The 22,560-nt window shown below is 41.5% G+C and overlaps 1 protein-coding gene across 3 annotated transcripts in view; it reads left to right on the forward strand.

The window, feature by feature from the left end:
- Window positions 1-22,560, forward strand: part of ADAMTS12 (ADAM metallopeptidase with thrombospondin type 1 motif 12) — a 308,773-nt gene that overhangs the window by 169,199 nt on the left and 117,014 nt on the right. For all 3 annotated transcript variants that reach the window (XM_046671863.1, XM_046671864.1, XM_046671862.1), the window contains exons 6-8: window positions 228-311; window positions 15,230-15,354; window positions 19,028-19,177. In XM_046671863.1, the coding sequence (XP_046527819.1) occupies window positions 228-311; window positions 15,230-15,354; window positions 19,028-19,177 (359 nt within the window). The remainder of the gene's footprint in view (window positions 1-227; window positions 312-15,229; window positions 15,355-19,027; window positions 19,178-22,560) is intronic.

The raw sequence follows: 22,560 nt of genomic DNA on the forward strand, positions 1-22,560 counted from the left end.
AATCCCTCAAGCACACAGCCAATCCGTCACCTTGGGAAGGTTGTCTTTGAGCATCATACTGTGGATTGGGCCAGGGGCATATCTCACTCTTCTTTGCACTCCACCAAAACTTCCTGACTTGTAAAATAACATTTATCTTAAGGGCATCACAATGCTGTTTTTCCCTCCTCTGGCATTTATCTACTATCTATTCATGTGGGCTAATGGTTTTCCATTTCTGACTCTAGGTCACTGGGTTGTTCCATAACCCAAGCATTGGCAATGCCATCCACATTGTTGTCGTCCGGCTCATTCTACTTGAAGAAGAGGAGGTAAGGAACAGCTTCCCTTCCACTCTTCTGGCCTGTATCCTTGTGCTCCCTACCTCCTTTCTTCAGGAGAGCTCTTGATGGACAAGAAAGGGAGCACCAGAAAGGTGTTTAGAAGCCCATGGAGAAGGAAAATAATATTTCTGTATTATTTTCTTGGGAATTCAGCGATGTCAAGTGGGAGATGGAGAACATTTCTGAGATGTACCTAGTTCACCTGATAGTCATTGCATCTAATAACACACAAATCAGATTTACAGCAGTAACTAAGAATGTCCCACAGTGGAAAAAAACTAAATCATGCTATGGTTGGGTGATTTCAATAAAAGTTAGGAGGGACATGGAAATGTTGAACCTTTTATACTGTTTATTTACCTCTTGCATATTAATACATGTCTCTCAGATATGGGCCCTCTTGTCTGTCTGCACTTTTACCCTTGGGAATTTCATCTGTTCTCTGAGACTTACATATCTTCCACATGCTGAGACTCTCAACTGATACTTCAAGCGCAGACCTCTTACCTGAGCTCCAGACTCCTATCCACTTGCTTACTTGACATCTCAACCTGAATGTGTCACAGTCTGCTCAAACTTGGAAAGTTACTAAGTCCAGGAAAGTTACTAAATGGAGATCTTGATTACTTCTTGCCCAAATCATCTCAATTCTTTCTCCTCCTGTACCCCAACCTCCATCTTACCCATCTCAGTAAATAGTACTTCTGTACACCATTGCATAAATCTAGGAGTCATTCTTGATTCCTCCTTTTCTTATCTTCCACATTCAACAGCAAGGCCTGCAGTGCTCCTGCCTTCACAACACATCTCAAACCATCCTCTGTTCATCATCTCTACAGTCATTGTTTGGTTTAGGCCTTCTCATGCCTTGCTTGGGCTACCACAGTAAACTCCCAAATTGTCTTCCTATTTTAAGCCTTGCCCCCCATAATCCATTCTTTATGCAGCAGTTAGAATGATAATTGGAAATACAAATTGAGTTGCTCCACTACAGAAAACTATTTAATGACTTTCTCTTGTTTTTAGAACAAAATCAAAATTTCTTATTATGTCCTGCAGGGACTTTCATATCTTGTCTCCAGCCCCCTTGCCAGTCTTTCCCTTATGTCACTCTCTGCCTTGCTTCCCACCCTCACACTCACTGGACATTGCGTATGTTCTGGAACACACAGGGTACATTTCAGCCTCATGATCTGTGGACTTGAGATTTCCACTACCTGAAACACCCCTGCCCTGGCTCTGCTCATGGCTGGTACCTTCTCACCTTTCAGGCCTCTGTTTAAATGCTGCCTCTTCAGAGAAGTCCCAATGATCAACCTGCTCAAGGCTGGCCACTTACTGTTTTCTACCGTGGAATGCAGTTTACTTCCTTTATTGATACCACTCTCATAATTCATTAATATTCCATGGATTTTCTTACTCTTTTCGTGCTTATCTCAGCCACCATCAGAATGGAAATTCCACGAGGGCAGAAACTGTGTGTCTGTATTCTTGGTTCTATCCCCAGCACCTAGCACAGTGCCTGGGACATGAATGAATGAATGAAGTGAAATTTAATAAATGAATGAATCAGCCAACCTGATGAAATGCCTTTGCAGTTTATAGAGCTTAACCAGCAGCTGAAACAGTTGAAGAAGGGCATTGTTCCAATCTCCATTAGCAAGAGACTTGAGGTCAAAATGCTCAAGGCAGGATTTATAGTTTTCTGGATGGGGGAAGCCTCCACAATCAGTTAGAAGATTTTCAAAAAATAGTCTTTGGAGCCTGAATTCATTTTCCTTCTTCTTCTGTCCCCTACCACTCCCACTTCCCTCAGTCGCTCAAGATGTACTTTGGGTATCTTGGAATACCAGTGGATCTATTATTTCCCTTCCTGCGAACCTTTTGTTAAGAAAGTTTATCCAAAACTTAGAAACCAGGTAAAACAAAGCCTATATATCCTTTCAGTGTCTAACATGACCTGTCTGACTCTATGGGAATGTAACTTTGCTTGTTATTTACCATTGATTAGGCCCTAGACACGGTAAAGTTTGGTGTTAACATGCATAAAACTGAGAGGGAACAAATGGTTTATGTCCAGTAGTGATGAAAATGATCTGTGTCCAGCAGAGATGGTAACTCTGAAGATGATGGTTTTATTGTTCTGTGGAACATTAACTAATTTTGTATCTAGTTTAGCAATCTCATTCCAGCATTCATTTTTTTTCGCTAACTGTAGTCGCGTCAGTTTTATTTATCTGCCTTTGAACCAGCTTTGTCATCTTACCTGTCTCCTTATTAATGAGTTAAATACATCTTTAACATGTGCTCACTATATATTTTTATGAGAATTATGTTTTAACTTTTTGAAAATTATAGTTTGATACATTGGAGGACAAATTGTCACTGTTGTCTAATGGTCTAGCATATATGCATGCTTAGCCACATAGTGTACAGAAATTTAGGGTTTTCAGACCCAAAAAAAAGCAGATTCTTCTGGTATGAAAGGGAAAAGCCATTACCCTCTGCAGACCCAGCAGTAGTGCTAGTAGGTCCTCAAAGTGTGGCTTCCATACATCAGGCCCTTTATAACTCGGCAACTCTTCATTCCCAGGAAACAGCGCCACCAAATTCTTGCCTCCAGTGGAGTCCTTTGAAAGAATTTGGCGGCTACTACCTCTCTGACTCCATCACAATTACATTGTTTTTCTTCTTCCCATCCTCATTTTGCAAGTGCACAGAGACACAAATTATTCGCTGCAGAAAGGCCGGAGCTTCCTTTCTCCACATGCCAAATATCCTCCTCATTCAAGCTTTTATAGAATCTCTAAGTGCTACAAGGTTTGTTACCGAACCAAAGTGGGTTCACTTCCTGGCAAGTTAAAATCAGACCCTCCACTAGAAGTAGTTGTCACACAAAGTGGAACTTATTTGCGGCAAATAGGAGGCCACGTGGAATAATTTCCAAAGTTGTGGCTGTCCTGAGCCCAGGAAAGCAGGGGCCTTTTATTTCGGATGTGGAACAAATATTCAAAAGGGAGAGGTGGGTATTTGCTTGCACAGGCTCAGTTGGCATCTCTCAGCTCAGCTGCATGAGTGTTGCTTTTGTGGTGGGACTCAGTCTGGTTCAGAGTTGGTGATTGCATCTCATCATAGCAAAAAAAAAACTAATTTGGTGAAAGAATTAAATGCTTCTGAAAGCTCCCTTGAGTTCCTCGGGGTAATTAGTTGATGACAGGTTCATGATTTGACAACAGAATTCCCAGCTCATTGGAGAGTTGCAATTCACATTTCTCATTTTCTTGATTCCCAGAAAATGGCTCAAGGTATTCTTCATACCTTTGACTAATGAGAAGCCCCAACAAAAGCACACAGTGATTGGAGCCCTTAACTAACATCAGGGTGGCAGCCACAGGCAGAAAGTACAGTGTGAGGTATTGGGAGGTGACTGCCCCTTTGAGCAAGGAGACCAGCATTCTAGTCCTGACTCTTTCATCATCCGGTAGTAACTCTGAGAAAGTCACAGCTTTGCTCCATCCTCTGTTTTTCTTCATCTGTAGATGAGAAGAGAGCTGTGGGGCATCAACTGTATATCAAATGCTGTGCTAGCCACTGAGGGTACAAATTTGAATGTAAAGTCCCATTTCCTGATTCTGAGGAGCCCAGAGTCTATGGTACAAAAGCACAAAATAGAAAATTTCAAATTGAGATTGTTGTGAGTATAAAAAAGAGGGAAAGAGTACCTGGGATAGCAAAGGATTCTTGGGTGTCTAAGCTGGGTTTCAGAAGATGAGAGGGAGTTAACCAGTGAGGGGGGCATTCCGGGTAGAGGGAACTGCATGGGTCATAGCTTTAGTGCTTAAACGAGCACTTTCCATGTGAGGGGCTATGAACATGTCATTGATAATGAACCAAAAAATGGGAGGCTGAGGAACCTGATGAAGAAAGGGAACAATGTGATTGTGCTGGAGGCAGGAGAGAAAATAGCCAAGCAGAACCTGCCCACCTCCATTCACACCTGGTATTGTTCCAGCGTTGCCTGTCTCTGTGCCTGACATCATCATCCCTTCAGTTGTAGAAACCAGAGATCCAAAACACATCCATGACACCCCCTTCTCCCCGTCCCCATATCTAGTCCATCATCAGGTACTGCCAATTTTGTCTGTCTATCTCTATTTACATCACTTTAAATCAAGATATACCTATCTCTTTCCTGTGTTATAGCTGTGTATACTTTCTGCTCTACCTGGATTCCTTTTGATCTTGTGTTCTCAGTGCAACCAGGATGATCTCAAAATGGTAATCTGATCATTCCCATCCTCCTGATACCCCTTCTCCAACCCACACCTTTGTCTAGTGGTTTTCTGATTCTCTCTCTTATCTGTTATCATGCTCCCCTTGCTCTTGGGGTAGAGCAGTAGTCTTCTACTCTGCCTGCTTCCTCCTGCCCCTGGTCTTGTTGTTGCCTGGGCCGTCTTCCTTCTTCTCTTCACTTAGTTAACACCTTAATCCCTCAGATCTCAGCTCAAGTGTCACTTTGCTGGGGAAGGCTTCCCTGACCTCCGTGTCCAGTAAGATTCTATTATATACTCCCACAGCACCGGGCATTTCTCCTTCAAAGTGCATATCACGGTTGTAATTTTACATCTGTTTCATGATGCACGTTCTTCATTAGTATGTAAGACTTAAGGGCAGAGGCTGGGTCTGGTGTTGCTCACCATTTAGCCCTACTGATACATAATGGATAATGGAAAGAGTGAAGGAGTGAGGCCACAGTCAGGGGGGAAGATGAGGGTCAGCACTGGCCAAGTCGTGACAAGACTTGTGGCCATATAAAGGGATTTGGATTTAATCCTATGGGAGCTTCTGTATGATTCCACACTGAGAGATGAAGTGGAGAGAAAGGCATTAGAGAGATGCTTCTGGGGTTCTACGGAAAGTGGCCTGAGGTGGGGAAAACTGAGGCAGGGTCCCTGAGGTAGATCTCCTCTATCAGTGGCTTTCTTTCCCTCTCGTCTTCCTTATTCTAATCACTTCTGACAGCTAACACCATTTTGGACTTCATTTTCTCTGGTGGGTTTAAGAGACTTTGTGGTTAATCTACATACATGAAGTGCAGTTTCTGTTCGTCATTTACTGCCGTGTAAAAACCACTATGGATTTTCATCACATTTTGAGAATAAATTAGGGTAGTCTGACATCATGCTCACTTTGGAGCATCCTAGATCTTTTCTCAAAGACTAGGGGTCATATTTTAGAATCAAAGAGTAGCTTCATATATGAACCAGCTTGCTCTCACTCCTCTCTTGGCTCCATTCAGCCCTGAATCAAGTTCCCCTTTTCATTTTGTGACCCTAATCCTATCCTTTGAACTTTCCATTCTCCCTCAAGAACTTGGACACAAACTTGACGTCTTCCCCTTTCCACCTTAGACAAATTTATTTGACGGCATCCCCACTCCCCTTTTAGGCTGGAGGTTTGGGATAACATTATTCTCTTCCCTCCAATGCCTGTGAGCAGTTGATTTGGTGGAGAGTACAAGATTTAGAGTAGGTCCGACCCCTTTTTAGCTGTATACTCTGTATTCTTGCCTGTGCCTCCATTTCTTCATTTAGTAAAATGAGGAATTATAATATCTACTTCCTAGGGTTGCTGTGAGAATCAAATGTGTTCATTCATGTAATAGTTAGCATAGCACCTCACTTGTAGAAACCACTCAATAAATGTTACTTGTTAGTATCATTCTTATTATTCTTATCATTATCATCCTTTAGGTCCCTCAACAAACTTATAAACTTGTTATTATTAAGCTCATTTCACAGATGAGGAAACTGTATCCAAGTCCTTGATGGAAAATAAAAGAGCTGAAGGACAAGATTAGGATCATGAGAGGATGGAGACTTCTTTTAAGAACAGGATAGAGACAAAACTGGAATGGGAGTGAGTTGGGATACAGCCAGCTGGGCCCCAGGTCACTGTGCATCCAGGGTGGGGCCTGAGGGTGTCCGGCTGTCTTGAAGGAGCAGCAGTGAGGCTGACAGGCAGAAAGGAGATGGCTGTTTTCACAGAGAATTTCCCTTTTGGTCTCAGGGTGATTTAGTGTTGGGGTCACCCTTGTGAGACTCTGGTATTAACTTTGGAAATTCAGGCTGTTGATTTCCCCTGCCTCGAGGGTGATTTGTCGGTCTGTAATAACCTGTGTAATTGCTGCTCTTTCAGGATAAATATAAAAAATATTCGCAAAGAATTTGTACTGCCATCACTTTCTTTTTAAATCAAGCTTTTCCTCTGATAGTCAGATAAGTTATTCCTATCCACATGAGAAATTTTCAGATTAAATTTTTTACTGCTTTTTTCCTCTCTGCCTTTTCTTTTTCTTCCAGGAACCTGAGCCTGGCTAGCAGAGCATGATTGGGTTGTGCATTGAATCACAAGCTGCCCCCAGGAATTCCCAAGGAAATTAATACAAGATCTTTTTTCATTACAGAGAGAGCTTACAAAGAGACACAACAATTTATAACAAAAGCCATGTTATTGCAAAATCATTTCCTAACTCCCATTTGAGGCTATTTCTGTGAGCTGTGGCTGATTCCCTGTAGGTCATCTCCCTGTCCTATGAGGTCACGTACTCAGATGAATAGGAAAGGGGAAGTGGGAAGTGAGTTGGACTCGCTTAAGAAAATGAGGTGAGAAAAAATAATGAAAGAACAAAAAGGGAAGTCTATTTCTGTTTACAAAGGAAATGGGGAAAAAATTAGTGTAGGCAGGGGTTTGTTTTGACAAGCTCAAATAATTATGGGGATGCTTTATGGAAAATGTTTAGCACAAATCTCCCCATATTCATTGTGAGCCAGCACAATCTCTCTGAAGTTTTTTGGCATCTTATGCATGCTTAGGGCTGCATAGTTTTGAGTCATAGCTAATTACTTTTCCCATGGTTCCTGTGATCAAATGCATTCAAGAAACGAAGTGATTGTTTCTTGGACTTAACGTCTTATGGAACTTGGAGATTAAGAGGCTGAGGGGACTGAGAAAAATTGCACTGAATTAAAACCTTCTGGAAGAGTCATGACATTTGGTAAAAAAAGCAGTAAGTTATCCTGAAGACCTTGTCACTGAACTTGTGTAAAATGCCGCATATTGTAGATGAAAGTTCTACACAGGGGCAAGGTACCCAGCTGCAAACATCAGCAACTCAGTTAATTGTGCCTTTGCTTTGTCTGTAAGAGGAACTGACAAAAGCAATAGGAAGAAAGCAAGCAAGACTTTGAGGGTAGACTTCAGGCCCTAACACGTTTTTTTTCTCATCAGTTATTCCAGAATTGCTCTTCTAAGAGCAGTGGGATGTAAGGACAATCCCCTCTGTTGACATCTCTTTACTTTTTAGGCCCTTTTCCTTTCCTTTACTCTCCTCAATATTTCTGCTGCTGGAAAATCTCAACAACCATGCAGATCCAGCCCATATGTTTAGATGGTTCAACCTCAACCTTGTTCTCACTACTGCTTGACCACCTATTCTCCATTCTCCTTCTCATTCCTGTCAAGAACTATGAAGGGTCTTAGAGTTTACTTTCCTTGCAAGCTAACACATTATCCTGCCATACTTTCATGGATGTGACGCTGGGAGAAGGGATGAGACTTCTGGGTCAGAGACAAAGGACTTTATTACCCACAGCACAACATGTAGCATGAGCTTCATGTTTGCATCTGTCCTTTTTGTCCTCTAAGTCCCAAAGGTGTTATTTGGGAAGCCTAGCTGGATGCTGTTTACACAGTGGGTTTTATCATAGCTGAGGAGCCCCAAGTAAGAAAACTCCAGTTCTTTAAAGAGGGTGGTAAGTAAACTTGTCAACTTTTGCCCCAGAAGAGCCATTATTTTTATTATTATTGGCAGCAAATAAAACTGTCCTCTTCTGTGGAGAGAGACACTATCTCTATCTTCCAAGCCTGTTTGCTACACAACATCCTTGAGAAGACACAAAAGCTGTCAGTGGCTTGGCTCAGATGATATGAAGAAACATAGGACCCATGTAGAATTCTCTCCCAACAATTCCTGTTATAGGCACCAGAATTATTTTAAAGATTTTTCTTCTTTATTCTCAAACTTCTGACTCCTTACCTTCCTCTTCTCTCGTTAACAGAAGATCTTGTCTCTTTACTGACTCACCACAAACCTCTTGTATAATCTTCACTTTTGTCTGGTTCAGGAGATATATTCTTTACCTTTTTCTCCATTCCTTGAGGTGTGGTGTGTGTCCTGAGTGTTGTTGGTATACCTGCTGTTTACCAGGCTGCGTGCAGTGCCTGAGAATAGGAGAGGAATAAACCTCAGTCCTTGTTCTGGAGGAGTGAAGGAGGAAAACAAGCACACACTTTGATCACTTTTAACCTAGCACAGCAAGTGCTGTGAGCCAAGCACGCACAAGATGTATTTGAGGGAACCTAATCCAAACTGGAGGCAGGCAAGCCTTCCTGGAAATTCCCCAGTTGAGTCTTAGAGAATAAATTGATGTTGAATAGGTTAAAGGTGGTAAGAGAGAGGAGAGAAAGGCATTCTAGGTAGAGGAAGCAGCTTGAAGAAAGCAAAGTGAAAAATAACAAGTATGTGAGGGGTGGGGGAAATGGTAGTGCAAGTAGTTTTAAAGTTGCTGGAGCATAAACTGTGAGGTTGCAACTGAAGGGAGGGCTTCCTGGAGGCGAGACTTTGAAGGGTCTTGGGCCATGCGTTGTGATATGGGCAGACTTTGGTTTTGACTAGATCAACCTGACAACAGCAAGGAGGATGGCTTTAAAGAGGATGACGAAAGAAAAAAGGAGAACAATTAGGAGATCATTTAGCTGGACGCATAAATCCAAGCATAAAATGATGAGTTCTGAGCTAGGGCAGTCAGGAGTAAAGGTGGAGAGGAGGATCAAATTAGCAGCACATGATGACAGATTGGGACACAGGATATGGAGGGAGAGGAGACCAATAAGAGGACACTGATGTTTCTAGATTAGACAGCTGAGTGGATGGTGGCTCCTGTAACTAAGAGAGAAGACACAAGAAGAACAGCAGGTTAAGGTGAGGGGAAAGGATTTCAGCGATGCTGAGTTGGGGGTACCTGTGATGCCATGCAGAAGGAGGTGTCCATCAAGAGATTTGGGTACATGAGTTCGAACTCCGGGAGAGATTTGGAATGAGCTATAGATTTGAGAGTTAACAGCATATTGGTGGTTTCCCAAAATATGACTGCGATTGAGAGTGAACTAAGCCATGAGCCGAAAGAAGGGCAGAAGAGCCCAGAGAGGAGCCTGAGGAGTGGTCGAGAGTAAGAGAAGGACAGAGAGGGGGGGATCTCTGAAGTAGAGGATCTCTGCCTGTGTTTGTCTCCTCACCGGGGGTGGGAGTGTGAGGTGGGGAGGGGAAAAAAGTGGTAATCATCCATTGGGAAATTACTAAATCTTTCCAGTTATCCAAAGCAAAAAGTTTAGAGGTCTTCAGTAATTTGGAAACCACTTGTCCTGGGCCGGTAGCTGCAAACCTGGAATCTAAGCCCTTCTCTGCCAAAACCTGCTGTGTGACTTGGCTAAGGGACTGCCCCTCTCTGGCAAGGATTTTCTCACCATTTAAATGAGAAGATTGGATGCATAGCTGGAAGGCTATGTCCTTCAGGGAAATGGGCTGTTCATAATCACGGAAAAATTGGAGGCAGAATTTATTCTGCAACATCTGGAAAATGACTGTTTTCTCCGTGGTGATGAAGATGTGTGCTTGCTGACACTGAATTTGGCTCAGGAACCAGGGAGACTGGATGTTTGTAAACATTCACTTTTCCTTAAACAGACACATATGGATTCATAGGGAAGTTTTTCCAAAATGGTGAGTCCTATAAAAGGGCAATATTGAAGCAAAAAATTTCTCCAATCTGGCAATATCTCACTTTGAGCTGTGCCCCCACCAGGGACTTTGTGAGGCAAAGAGGAACATTCCGAGATGGGCTCCATCTTCTTCTGCCTGTGTGGCCACCTCGACTCTAATAAACTTTTATAAGCCATATTTTCAGGATTCAGATCCTGTACATGTTTTGTATTTAAATAGGGAACTTAACTGAACTTTAGAGTGAGCGTGTGGGTGTGTAAGTGTGTCTAAGTGTGTGGGCTCCTTCTACCCACTGGAACTCATCTAAAAGACTACGTGTTCCCTTTGATTCAAAACTAGAGGATCTCACAATAGGCACATGAAAAGATGCTCAGCATCACTGATCATCAGGGAAATGCAAATCAAAACTACACTAAGATATCACCTTACACCCATTAGAATGACAAAAATATCTAAAACTAATAGTAGCAAATGTTGGAGAGGTTGTGGAGAAAAAGGAACCCTCATACACTGCTGGTGGGAATGCAAACTGGTGCAGCCACTGTGGAAAACTGTATGGAGATTCCTCAAAAAATTAAAAATAGGACTACCATACGACCCAGCTATCCCACTACTAGGTATCTATCCAAAGAGCTTGAAGTCAGCAATTCCAAAAGTCCTATGCACCCCACTGTTCATTGCAGCATTATTTACAGTAGCCAAGACCTGGAAGCAACCTAAGTGCCCATCAACAGATGAATGGATAAAGAAGATGTGGTGTATATATACAATGGAATACTACTCAGCCGTAAAACAGAACAAAATCGTCCCATTTGCAACAACATGGATGGACCTTGAGGGTATTATGTTAAGTGAAATAAGCCAGTTAGAGAAGGACAATCTCTGTATCACTCCATTCATATGAGGAATTTAAAAATGTGGAGAAAGAGAACAGATTAGTGGCTACCAGGGGAAAGATGGGGTGGGGGGTGGGCACAAAGGGTGAAGGGGTGCACCTACAACATGACTGACAAACAATAATGTACAACTGAAATTTCACAAGATTGTAACCTATCATTAACTCAATAAAAAGAAAGAAGTCAAAAAAATAAACAAATTAAACACTCAATTTAAATTAAAAAAAACTATAGGATCTCACATATCGTTAATAAGTAACCACGTAGATCTTCTATTGCAACCTCTAGCCTTGATTCAGACCAGTTGTTATTTAAAGGTATTTAAAATGTTTTTTATGTTGTGATAATTGTAGATTCACATGCAGTTGTAAGAAATAATGAAAATTCCCTTACGCCCGTCACCCAGTTTCCCCAATGTTAACATTTTACATCACCTTACTACAATATCACAACTGAGAAATTGATGCTTACAGAAATGACCTGCCTTATTCAGATTTCACTAGTTTTACAAGCACTCATTGATGTGTTTGTGTGTGTGTGTACATTTAGTTCTATGCAATTTTAACAAATGTGTAGATTTGTGACCATCACCACAATACAGAAAAGTTCCATCACAAGGATCTGTCATGCCACCCTTTTAAATCTCCCTTCTTCCTACTGACCCAACCCCTGGAAAGCAAATCTGTTCTCCCTATCTACAATTTTGTAATTTCAAGAATGTTATAGAAATGGAATCATACAGTATGGAACCTTTTGAGACTGTATTTTTTCACTCAGCATAATTCCCTTGAGATCGATCCAAATTGTCTGTATCGAAAGTTGTTCTTTTTTAGTTGAGTAACATTCCATGGTATATATCAGTTTGTTTCACCATTCCCTCTTGAGGGACATTTGGGTTGTTTCCAGATTTTGCTATTATGAATGAAGCTGCTATAAACATTCTATAAACTTTTGTGTGAACATAAATCTTCAGTTCTCTGAGATAAATGTCCAGAAATGCAATTTCTAGGTCATATGGCATTTGCATGCTTAGTTTTTTGAGAAACTATCAAACTGTTTTCCATAGTGGCTGCACCATTTTACATTCTCACCAGCAGTGTATGAGTGATCCAGTGTTACCACATTCTCATCAGTGTTTGGGTGCTGTCACTATTTTTAATTTTAGTCATTCTGATAGGCATGTAGTAATATCTCATTGTGGTTTCAATTTGCAGTTCTCTGATGGCTAATGACAAACATCATGTGCTTATTTGCCATCTATATATCCTCTTCAGTGAAATGTCTCTTCGTGTCTTTTGCCTATTTTCTAATTGTTTACAAATATTTTCTCCCACTCTGTAGCTCATCTGTTCATTCTCTTCATAGGGATTCTCTCAGAGTAAAAGTTTTTAATTTTGATGAGGTCCAACTTTTCAATTTTTTCTTTTATATCTTGTGTTCTTTGTGTCAAGTCTATGAACTCTTTGCCTAGCTCCAGGTCCCGAAGATTTTCTCCTATGATTTTTTTAAAAAGTTTTATAGTTTTACCTTTTACTTTAAGTCTATGATCCGCTTTGCATTAATTTTTGTATAAACTGCGAGGTTTAGATTGAGACTCATGTCCAGTTGCTCCAGCACTATTTGTTGTAAAGATTATCTTTCCTTTCCTTGTTCACCTTTGTCAAAAGTCATTTGGGCATATTTGTTTGGGTCCGATTTGAGTTCTCTGTCTGTTCCATTGGTCTACATGTCTTTCCCTCTACCAGTACCACATTGTCTTGGTTATTGTAGCTATAGAGTAAGCCTTAATATCAGGTAGAGTGATTCATCGCCCTTCATTTTTCTTTTTTAAATTAATTTATCTAATCTAGGGCCTGTGCTTTTGCATATAAATTTTAGAATCAGCTCGTATGTGTGTACAAAAGACGTTGTTGAGATTTTGATAGGAATTGTAATAAAACTATAGATTTTGTGAGAATGGGACGTCTTTATATGTTGAATCTTCCAATCCATGAACATAGTATGTCTCTCCATTTATTTAGGTTTTTTAGTTCTTTCATCAGCATTTTGTAATTTTCAGGATATGGATCTTGTACATGTTTTGTTAGATTTAAACCTAAGTGTTTCATTTTCTTTGGAACAATTCTAAGTGGTATGAAGTTATTTTTTTATTAATGAGGACTCTTGCCTAGACCTCCTCCCTGCACTCCTGCCCCTCAAAAAAAAACCCTCAAAGAAATGTAAGGTTAAAAACAGACTTTAAAGAAATCTAATCATAGTTGATGTTTTGTTTCATCATCTGCCTTCCTGTCTCAAGGAGCTAGAACTGAGACACCATTCTAGTGCAGCTGGTCACCAGTTAGAATGACAGCTTCAGCTGGGAGCCCTTGTTCTCACAGTCCTCAATTCAGTATCTGAGCTGAGTGATCTTGAGCTAGCTCTTTACTTCTTGGAGGTTTAATTTCTCTTATTATAAATTGAAAATAATGATATTTTCTTTACAAATAATGCTGAGCAAATGCAATTAAATTAAAGGAGAGAAGCTATGTGAAAGTTTCTGGCACATAGCAAGTATTTCCTTCGTTTCTTCCTCCCTTTCCCTTCCTTTCTCTGTCCTTCCATTCTTCTTTGTTTTTTTTTTAAATTTTTACATCTTGTCCCCCAACCCACCCCGTACATAGTTGTATACTTTAGTTGTGGGTCCTTCTAGTTGTGGTATGTGGGACGCCGCTTCAGCATGGCTTGGCGTCCCACATGCCTAGCCTGTCAGGGCTAGGTCCGCGTCCAGGATCCAAACCAGCGAAACCCTGGGCTGCCAGAGCAGAGTGTGGGAACCTAACCACTCAGCCATGGGGCTGGCTTCTCCTTCCATTCTTGATTCATGGCACTTGGCCAGTTCTTTCTGGGGGTGGGAGCCATTTCTTCCAGTTGGTCTGCCATTCTAATGACAGCTTGACTAGTTGAACAGGAGACTGACTCCCCCTGTGCCCAGCTAATCCCTCAGAACTCCTTCTTCTCCTCCACCATACATCATTCTTCTGGATGATATACTGATGAGGGTTATTGAAAAATGAAGTCTGCGCCTTCTATTTAAATTCTTTATGCTAAGCAGTTTGGTGAGTTTTCATGAGCAACGAGCCACCTTTCTGTGTTGTCATGAAAAGAAGGTGATCTATGGTGGTTAATTAGCATGGGTGAGGGGACCTGGGAGTGCTGCTAACAGGCAACTGCAGTTTCTCAGGCCTTGTTTGATATGGGTGTGAGCTTTAGCAAAACACAGAATAGTAGAGAAGCAAGCTCACAGTTTGATGGAGAGACTGACCTGAAGTTCTTGGGCCGAGCCCAGAGTAACAGACTCAGATGAGAGTAGGTAAATGGAGGTAGTCATTCTTCAGGTAGAATCCACCCTGTACTGTGGATGGCTCTATAGAGAGACCCCAAAGAAATGGGGCAAAGGAAAAGAATTTCTCCTTTAGAAGTTCAAATTAAACTGGAGTCCCTCTAGAGCTGATCATTCCTTTTTCCTTCTCCCCCATTTGACAAGTGTTCATGCGGCTAATTTGGAACAAGCCCTCTCCCATCCTCAATAGTAACTCTGGGCCAGATGGAGCCCTTGAAGTTGCAGGCTAGGGGCATCTACTACAACATCCTAATTGTTGTCAGACAACCAGTGATCCTAACTGGTCATAAGCCTGGAAAGATTACGTCACTCCCTGTCCTTCATCCATAGATGTCAAACCAAGATGGAAACCATGGGCAAGGAAACATCCAGTGCAATCCCAGGCTTGCAAGATACCTTATGAGAGAAAGAAGGTTTTGTTGAAAATCTGTTCATTTTGCATTAGAAATAAAAATGTCTCCTTGGAATTGTATTGGCTTAGGAAGCAGAGAGCCACTAGAAATAGAACTTCAAACAGCTGTTTGTCTTTGCTACTACATTTTTAATTTTTCTTCAAAGGCTGCTTGTCCCAGTGATCATTTCTCTCCTTCTTTCAGTGGAAGTCATGAGAGCGATAGTGTTTAGAGCTGGGGGTTAGCCCAGAGGAGTCAGTTAGCCTCTGCCAAATTCCTGTTAAATGTTTGAGGCACACACTCGGAGCTCATCTCCCCAGGCTGCTTCTGGGGATTGATGTGATGGGCCCTGACCACAGTAAGCTCACCCATGCAATCTCTTCCTCTTATTCCTCCAGCAAGGATTGAAAATAGTTCACCATGCAGAGAAGACGCTGTCCAGCTTCTGCAAGTGGCAGAAGAGCATCAATCCCAAGAGTGACCTCAACCCCGCTCATCACGATGTGGCCGTCCTTCTCACCAGGTACCCCAGAGACTATGTAGAAGCCAGGGGCTGCAAGGCAGGGAGGGGTGGCAGGTGAAAGGGTTGTTAGGTATTCAAACTCATGAGATTCTTACTACTCTTTGCTGCACTTGGTCATTTTTAAAGGCAGCTTCTATGATCTAGACAACTCCTAACTCCCATGTGAGTCAGGGCAGTTAGCAAACTTGCTAAATGTGACAAAACTCTCTGTGTTAATAAATTGTGTCTGCTGGCGAAATACAGGCTTCTTTTCCATCCCAATGATGATTTCATCTTTAAAATTGGCTTCTCCGTGCGGTTCTATAAACAATCAGGAAATTTGTTGGCAGATCTTCCAGACTCTCTTGTAACTCTTAGCCATGGGATGTCTGATCTTTTATTTTTATTTTATTTTATTTTTTAATTTTCCTCCAATTGAGAGAGATGCAACCATCTCTACATAAATCGGTCCTCCGTGTAACCCATCCCTGACTGATGTTGAGGACAGAATATGAGGAGCAGTCCTCCCCGAATAGGCAGAGTGGTTAGCTTGCACTTTTCTCCCTTTTGCCCTCATGAAGCTACTGTGTTGTTCTGACTACAGATAGACCCTATGGTGCTAATGAGAACCAACAAACCTTCCAGAACTCACAGCTGTGAAGAGCCAGTGAACTTTCCTGATCAGCACTGGCCCTTGGAAAGCTATGTTTGCTCACTGATTCAGTAAATGTTTGTTGAACATCTATAATATACCAGACACTATTTTAATCTAGACAAAAGAAGAGCTTCCCTTAATGGGGAAAGTCAGGTCTCACTGGGCACTCCTATGCAGGTTCAGAGACAGACAGAAATCCAGGAATGTACAGTAGAAGAGGCCTCTTGGCCCGGCCCTTCAGCCATGGAGAACCTCATGTGCTAGAAGGCCCTGGGTGTGTGTTTGTCCTTGGGGAGGACAGGCTGCCACTGAACATTTTTGTCTATCATCTGTCCCTTTGACAGGATCATCCCAATGCATAGGATTCCTACAAGGGATGATAATTAGCCCCACCCCACTCACATGTCTGCCTTATCCTGACCTGAAACTCCAACCATCAGAATCACTCTTTGGAGTGAAAGTGTCCAAACTTTGGTTGAATGCAAACATGTTCCCAAAGAAGTCTGTGGCATAAACCTCTTACATTAGATTCGTTAGGACCAGAGACACCTTGGGTTGATCAGTAGCTCCTGGGGGAATAGGTTGGTGTGGGTGTGGAATGTAAGCACAGGGGCTCTGGGAAGCCAGCAGGCATCCAGGGAGTACTAAGAACCTGGGCAGAAAGCCAGGGGAAGACTTCAGTCCAGACAGGACCTGTCTCTAGGGAAGAACCCTGGATTCTGGGACCAGCATTGGCCACCTGGCAGCTGTGTCTCAGCTCTGTTTCTTTTCTTTCCCGAAAGCAGAAGCAGCATCTCCTCTCACTCTCACATGAAACAATGAATATGTTAATGATAACTGGCATTTGTGGAGTGTTTGATATGGGCCAAACACTGTGCTACATCTGTTAGGACAATTGTCGTTCCATTTAATCCCCAGACAACCCTGGGGAAACTGAGGCTTGGTTATGTCTCTTGCCCAAAATCTCATTGCTAACAGGTACAGCTGGGACTTAAATCTAAGTAGTTTGACCACAGTGGCCACTCCCCTGACTCTTATCCAATAAGAATATGAAGGATCTGCTCTCCTTCTTTTTCTTATTATGATAATTTTTCTTCCTTAAAACAGAAGTCTGGTTTCAAGGTATGATGAATCTCACCAGCTCCTGGACAGTGGAGAGTCTTTCAAGTTCTAAAGCAGGATTTCTCAGCCTCAGCCCTATTATTTTTTGTTGTGAGGGGCTGTCCTGTGCATTGCAGTATGTTTAACAGTATCATTGGCCATCTATCCATGAGATGCCAGTAGCACCCTCCTCCAGGTTGTGACAACAAAAACTGTCTCCAGATATTGACAAATGCCCCCTAGGAGGGCATGGAGAGCAAAATCACCCCCTGTTGAGGACCTCTGGTCTGAAGAAGTAGGTAGGATCAGGAAGGGAGGGACGTTTAAGATGAGCTTTGCCTCTGGAGGACTATGCTGAGATCCACTTTAACCGAGTTTTCAATAGAGTTGTGCTCAGTAGAAGATGGATTTGGCTTGAACACACTCCATGAAATAGGGCTAGTTGCTGCATGCGAAGGTTTTCCTCTTATTCTATCCCCAGTGGATGGTGGAGGTGGAGCTGATCTACTTTTGGGAGCTTAAGCTCCTTCCCTGCCAGAACCATATTCCTACAAATCTTTGGTTACCCAATTTTTTTCCCCTTTGGTTCTGGATACTTAGTAGGCACTCAATAAACAATTATTTAATGGATCTAATTTCCTGCACTATCAGTGTGAGAAGTTTGGTGGATTTGCAATGAGCACCATTCATCTTTTCTCAGCTGCTCCATGCAGACCCAGACTTTTTGAATGAAATAGTAACAAGCACATCTTGCAGTAGGGGTGGGAATGTTTAGTTGGTCCTCCTACAGACTCAGAAATTATTTAGAATGGTTGCACTGTATGATCCATGCGATCTAGCTCTCCAACAGGAAACCACATAGCAACCACTGCTGTTAGTGGGGGTAAGGATTCCTGTCCGTCGTGCATGTTTTGAGTTGGGAGCTGCTCTCTCCTATCCCATGTCCCAGCCACTGCCTCCTAGAGAACTGAGAACTTTCAGGGTTTCTCAAAGCCTGGATATTTTTCATGGCTTGGTGGACACAAAAAACAGACCATTTGTCACCAGAAATGGTGCCCATACAAACCCCATGAGTTGAAGGTCTGCAACTAACTAAAGCTCAGAAGCTTGTTGGCATTTGCACCAGTCATTCTTGGCAAAGAGCTCTTACTGAACTGAAGGAAGCCACATGACCAATTAACGACTCTTTCACAATCCCTGTCAGTGATTGAAATCATTGCTACCAGGATATGGAAGCACATTTTCATATTTAAAAGCTGTAACTAGTATTTTGTTGGATCCTGGAAGGGCTTTCCTTTCTTTTTCCAGGGTAGGGAAACAGTGAGGTCCTGGTGAAAAGAAGAAAGATGCCTCTGTGTGTGTGAGTGTGTGTGTGTGTGTGTGTGCCCACACATCTCCTCCCATATGCAATATTGTTAGGGTAGTGGGACTGGAGAGACAATTGATTTGATCTCTGGATGGCTTGATGGGACCATTGCTGTTTTCATGAATGAGAAAAAGTTCTCAAATGAGTTTTCAGTACAGACCTCAGAAAGACCAAAAAGTGCTTTTATATTTGAAAAACTTTAGCCCCTGCTGGTTGTCCCTTCCCTACTTAAAAGTTCAAATTAGCTTCAATTTTCAATCAGATCCTTCTCTTTTTTGCCAAATAATATAATTTTGCCTCTTGAGATTAAGAGCAAAAGCAACTCAAAGTAGGGCATTTGCCATATTTTCCCTCTTTTTTTAGGTGTTAGTGAGATTCAATAATCAAGAGGTAAAAATCAGAAAAATCTTAGTGAATTCAAAATTGCTCCCTACATTCATATGGGCTTAAAAGAATTTTTAATCATAGTTTACAGGCTATATTGAATGTAAATTAATACCTAGGTTTGTTTCCAGGAGGGTTTTTGTAGTTGTGTCTTTGGGCATCTATGCATCTCTGTTCTCTACTTTCAGAAAAGACATCTGTGCTGGTGTCAACCGCCCCTGTGAGACCCTAGGTCTGTCCCACCTGTCGGGAATGTGCCAGCCTCACCGGAGTTGTAACATCAATGAAGACTCTGGACTCCCTCTGGCTTTCACAATTGCCCATGAGCTCGGACACAGGTAAAGGGTTGAGGAAACTGAGATCTCCTCGCCATGTTCATGCATCAATGTCAGTAGAGGGAATGAGGAACACCTTACAGGGGGCATCAGGAGAATTGGATTGCTTTGTGGCTTGAGACTCACCCTCCTAAACCTCTGCTTCTTCATCTATAAAGTGAGGATAATCATACCCTTTAAAGATTCCAATGTCTTCTCTGTCCTGACCACTTGTACCCATTTATATCACAGAATCAAAGAGGCTACTACAATTCTCTGAATTACAATGGATGGAGCACAGACAGGGAGTCAAGCTTTAACTCAGTTGATTAATTCAGGGGTAACACTCCCTCTTTAGTTCCTATGAAACAATAATAACATTAATATCACTAAAAAGTCACAAACCTTAACATTTTTGTGCCCTTACTCTATGCCAACATTTTTTGTGTTGTGTTATTGAATCCTCTCAACAACTTTATGAAGTAAATACTATTGTCAGCCCCATTTTGCTTGTATGTGTAAGGAGAATATTGAATAAGAAGAAATTGAAAGCTGCTGTAAACTGGGAAAACTGCTATAAAATGGTGTCAAGCAAACACCATTTAAGGAAGTCCAAGTTAACCCCAAAATGTGTGAATTTGATTAGATGAATTCATTGAAGGCAGGTTTCAGAATGTTTGACTGAAGGGGTCATGAAGATTCTGGATTCTCCAGGTATCAGAGGTTTCCCTGGAGGAGAGGTCTCAGCTTATTTGTAACTTGATTTATTGGTATATTTACTAACCACAAATACAAGAGCATTATACTAATTAAAAACTCAGATCGGGGAGCCACCTAAGTGGCTCAACTATACCCCCGTCCTATCATGTGGCTCCAGCCTGGATCTCCTCCCTCTGAAGAGGGAAGCCGAACACTGAAGCATACTCTGAGTGTACGGCCGGAAAAGAGATGGGACTGGGAAGAGCGGTGGAGACTGGATTATTCCAGGCCTGGGCTCTCTGGCCTGGGCTTTCTCACCATTTTTCTCATGTAATATTGAAACTTTTCAAAATACTTTTACCTGCAGTACAAAACCAGAGTATTGGCTTGGGAATTGGGAAGAATGAGTGCTTATTCTAGCTTTTCATCAGCCAATATTATGACCTTAGAGAAAATTCCCTTGACCTCTGTACACCTGTTTTCTCATCTGTGAAATGAGTAGGTTAAAGGCAATTTCTTAGGTACTGTGATTTCTTTGACCCTTACCAAAAAGCCCTGGGAGATAAATGTGATGTTCTAGTATTCTTAATTGTCAAAAACTCAAACAGAGAGGTTAAGTGACTTACTTATAATTAAATAATGATTGGGGACAGAATGCTGGGTCTTGAAAAGACCAGGCCACAGTTGTTGGCATGTTGATAATAAAACTTGGCAAAATGAAAGTTATGCTTATAGGTAAACATAGGTGTCCTCAATCCTGATGTGAGGAGGGATATGTCCCCTGCAGCCTTCAGTCAAGTCATTGATGTCAGCAGCACCTGCTGGCCAAGCAATGCGAAGTGAATATGACTAGGTCAAACTGAGAAATGATCGCTCAAAACCTTCCCAGCAATGGTATATCCAAGCTAAAGAAAAGTTGAGAAGACTTGCTTGATAAGGACATTCTCAAATGCTCACTACTTGTGTTCAAAGAATGGATCCCTTATATCTTCAATTCAGTTTGCTATTGTAAAGAGACTCAGAAATATGCTAAGCAGGTTCAACAAAATCAGTGTTGCCCCAATTTTTGAGGCAATCATTGGCATGATTATCTGGACACAGACACGTCACCTTTGTGAGGAAGGCCACCTGAGTAAGTAAAGCCAACGGCAGGTATGATCTTCCTTTCAGATTCTGGAAATTCTCTAATAAAGGTGAGAACCTCTTGATAACATTACTTGAGCATGGTTTCCCTGAATACTTGAAAATAAAGAGTTGGAGATATTTACCAGTTATCAGAAGTGGTAGATTATTTAACAGACTATAAGTGGGCCACTACCTGAATCAACTTACTATTTTGATATTTGTTCTCCAAATATTGGAGATCTGTGCTCTGATGGCTGATGGCTGATCACAGAGGTGCAGACAAAGAGGTGGGCAGCCACTGTTGTTGCACCTTCCCCATTGTTGTAAGCCCCTCCCCCTTTGGCGGAAGCGACTTTCAGAGGATTTAAAGGACTGGCACCCTTTTTTTCCCCCTCTCTATTTTTTTTCCTTTGCCCCTTTTGGGAGCCAGACAATAAAGACTAGGACTTTCAAAAGCAATTGCATATTTGGAGAAATTAGAAAGTGACCACACATGCCCAGGGAAAATCTCAGAAAAGACCTAAGGAGACCTTAAGTTTACACTTCATGTTGATCCTTGGCACAGAGACAGCCTACACTAATCGAAAAAACAAAAACAATAACAGAAAATAGCAAACCCAGGGAAGGGGAAGAATCTGATTTTCAGAGTTACCACATTACTAGATTCAAATGTCCAGTTTTACACACACACACACACACACACACACACAAACACACACAAACTACAAAGCATACAAAGAAACAGGAAAGTATGGCCCATTCAAAGGAAAAAAATAAATCAACAGAAATTGTTCCTGAAAAAGACCTGATGGCAGATGTAATCGACAAAGACTTAAAACAACTGCCTTAAAGATGCTCAGAGAACTGAAGGAGGATGTGGAGAAAGTCAAGAAAATGATGTATGAACAAAATATCAGTAAAAAGGTAAAAATCTAAACAAGAAACCAACAAGAAATTCTGGAGCTAAAAAGTACAATCACTGAAATGAAAAACTCACCAGAGGGATTCAATGGCAGATTTAAGCAGACAGAAGAAGAATCAGTGAACCTTAAGGTCAGACCATGGGAATGATCAAGTCTGAGAAACAGAAAGAAAAAAAGATTGAAGTTTTAACCAGTGCAATAAGGCAAGAAAAGGAAATAAAAGGCATACAGACAGGTTGGAAAGGAAGATATAAAGCCAACCTTATTTACAGATAACAACGTTGTATGTGTAGAAAAACCCACACACAAACTAGAACTAACAAGCTCACAGGGTACAATATAAACATACAAAGCCAGTCATATTACTATATACTAGCAATGAACAGGTGGACATCGAAATTAAAAATGCAATACTTTTCATAATCCCTCAAAAATATGAAATATTTACATATAAATATATATTACAAATCTAACAAAGCATGTTCAGATCTTATATGCTGAAAACTACACAACACTGAAGAAAGAAATTAGAGAAGATCTAAATAAATGGAAACACATACTGTCTTCGTGAATTGAAAGACCAAACATAGTAAAGATGTAATTCTCCTCAAATAAATGTAAAGGGTTAATGATATTTCTATCAAAATTCCAGCAAGAATT

This window comes from Equus quagga, chromosome 9, assembly GCF_021613505.1.
Source record: "Equus quagga isolate Etosha38 chromosome 9, UCLA_HA_Equagga_1.0, whole genome shotgun sequence".
Classification (NCBI taxonomy): domain Eukaryota; kingdom Metazoa; phylum Chordata; class Mammalia; order Perissodactyla; family Equidae; genus Equus; species Equus quagga.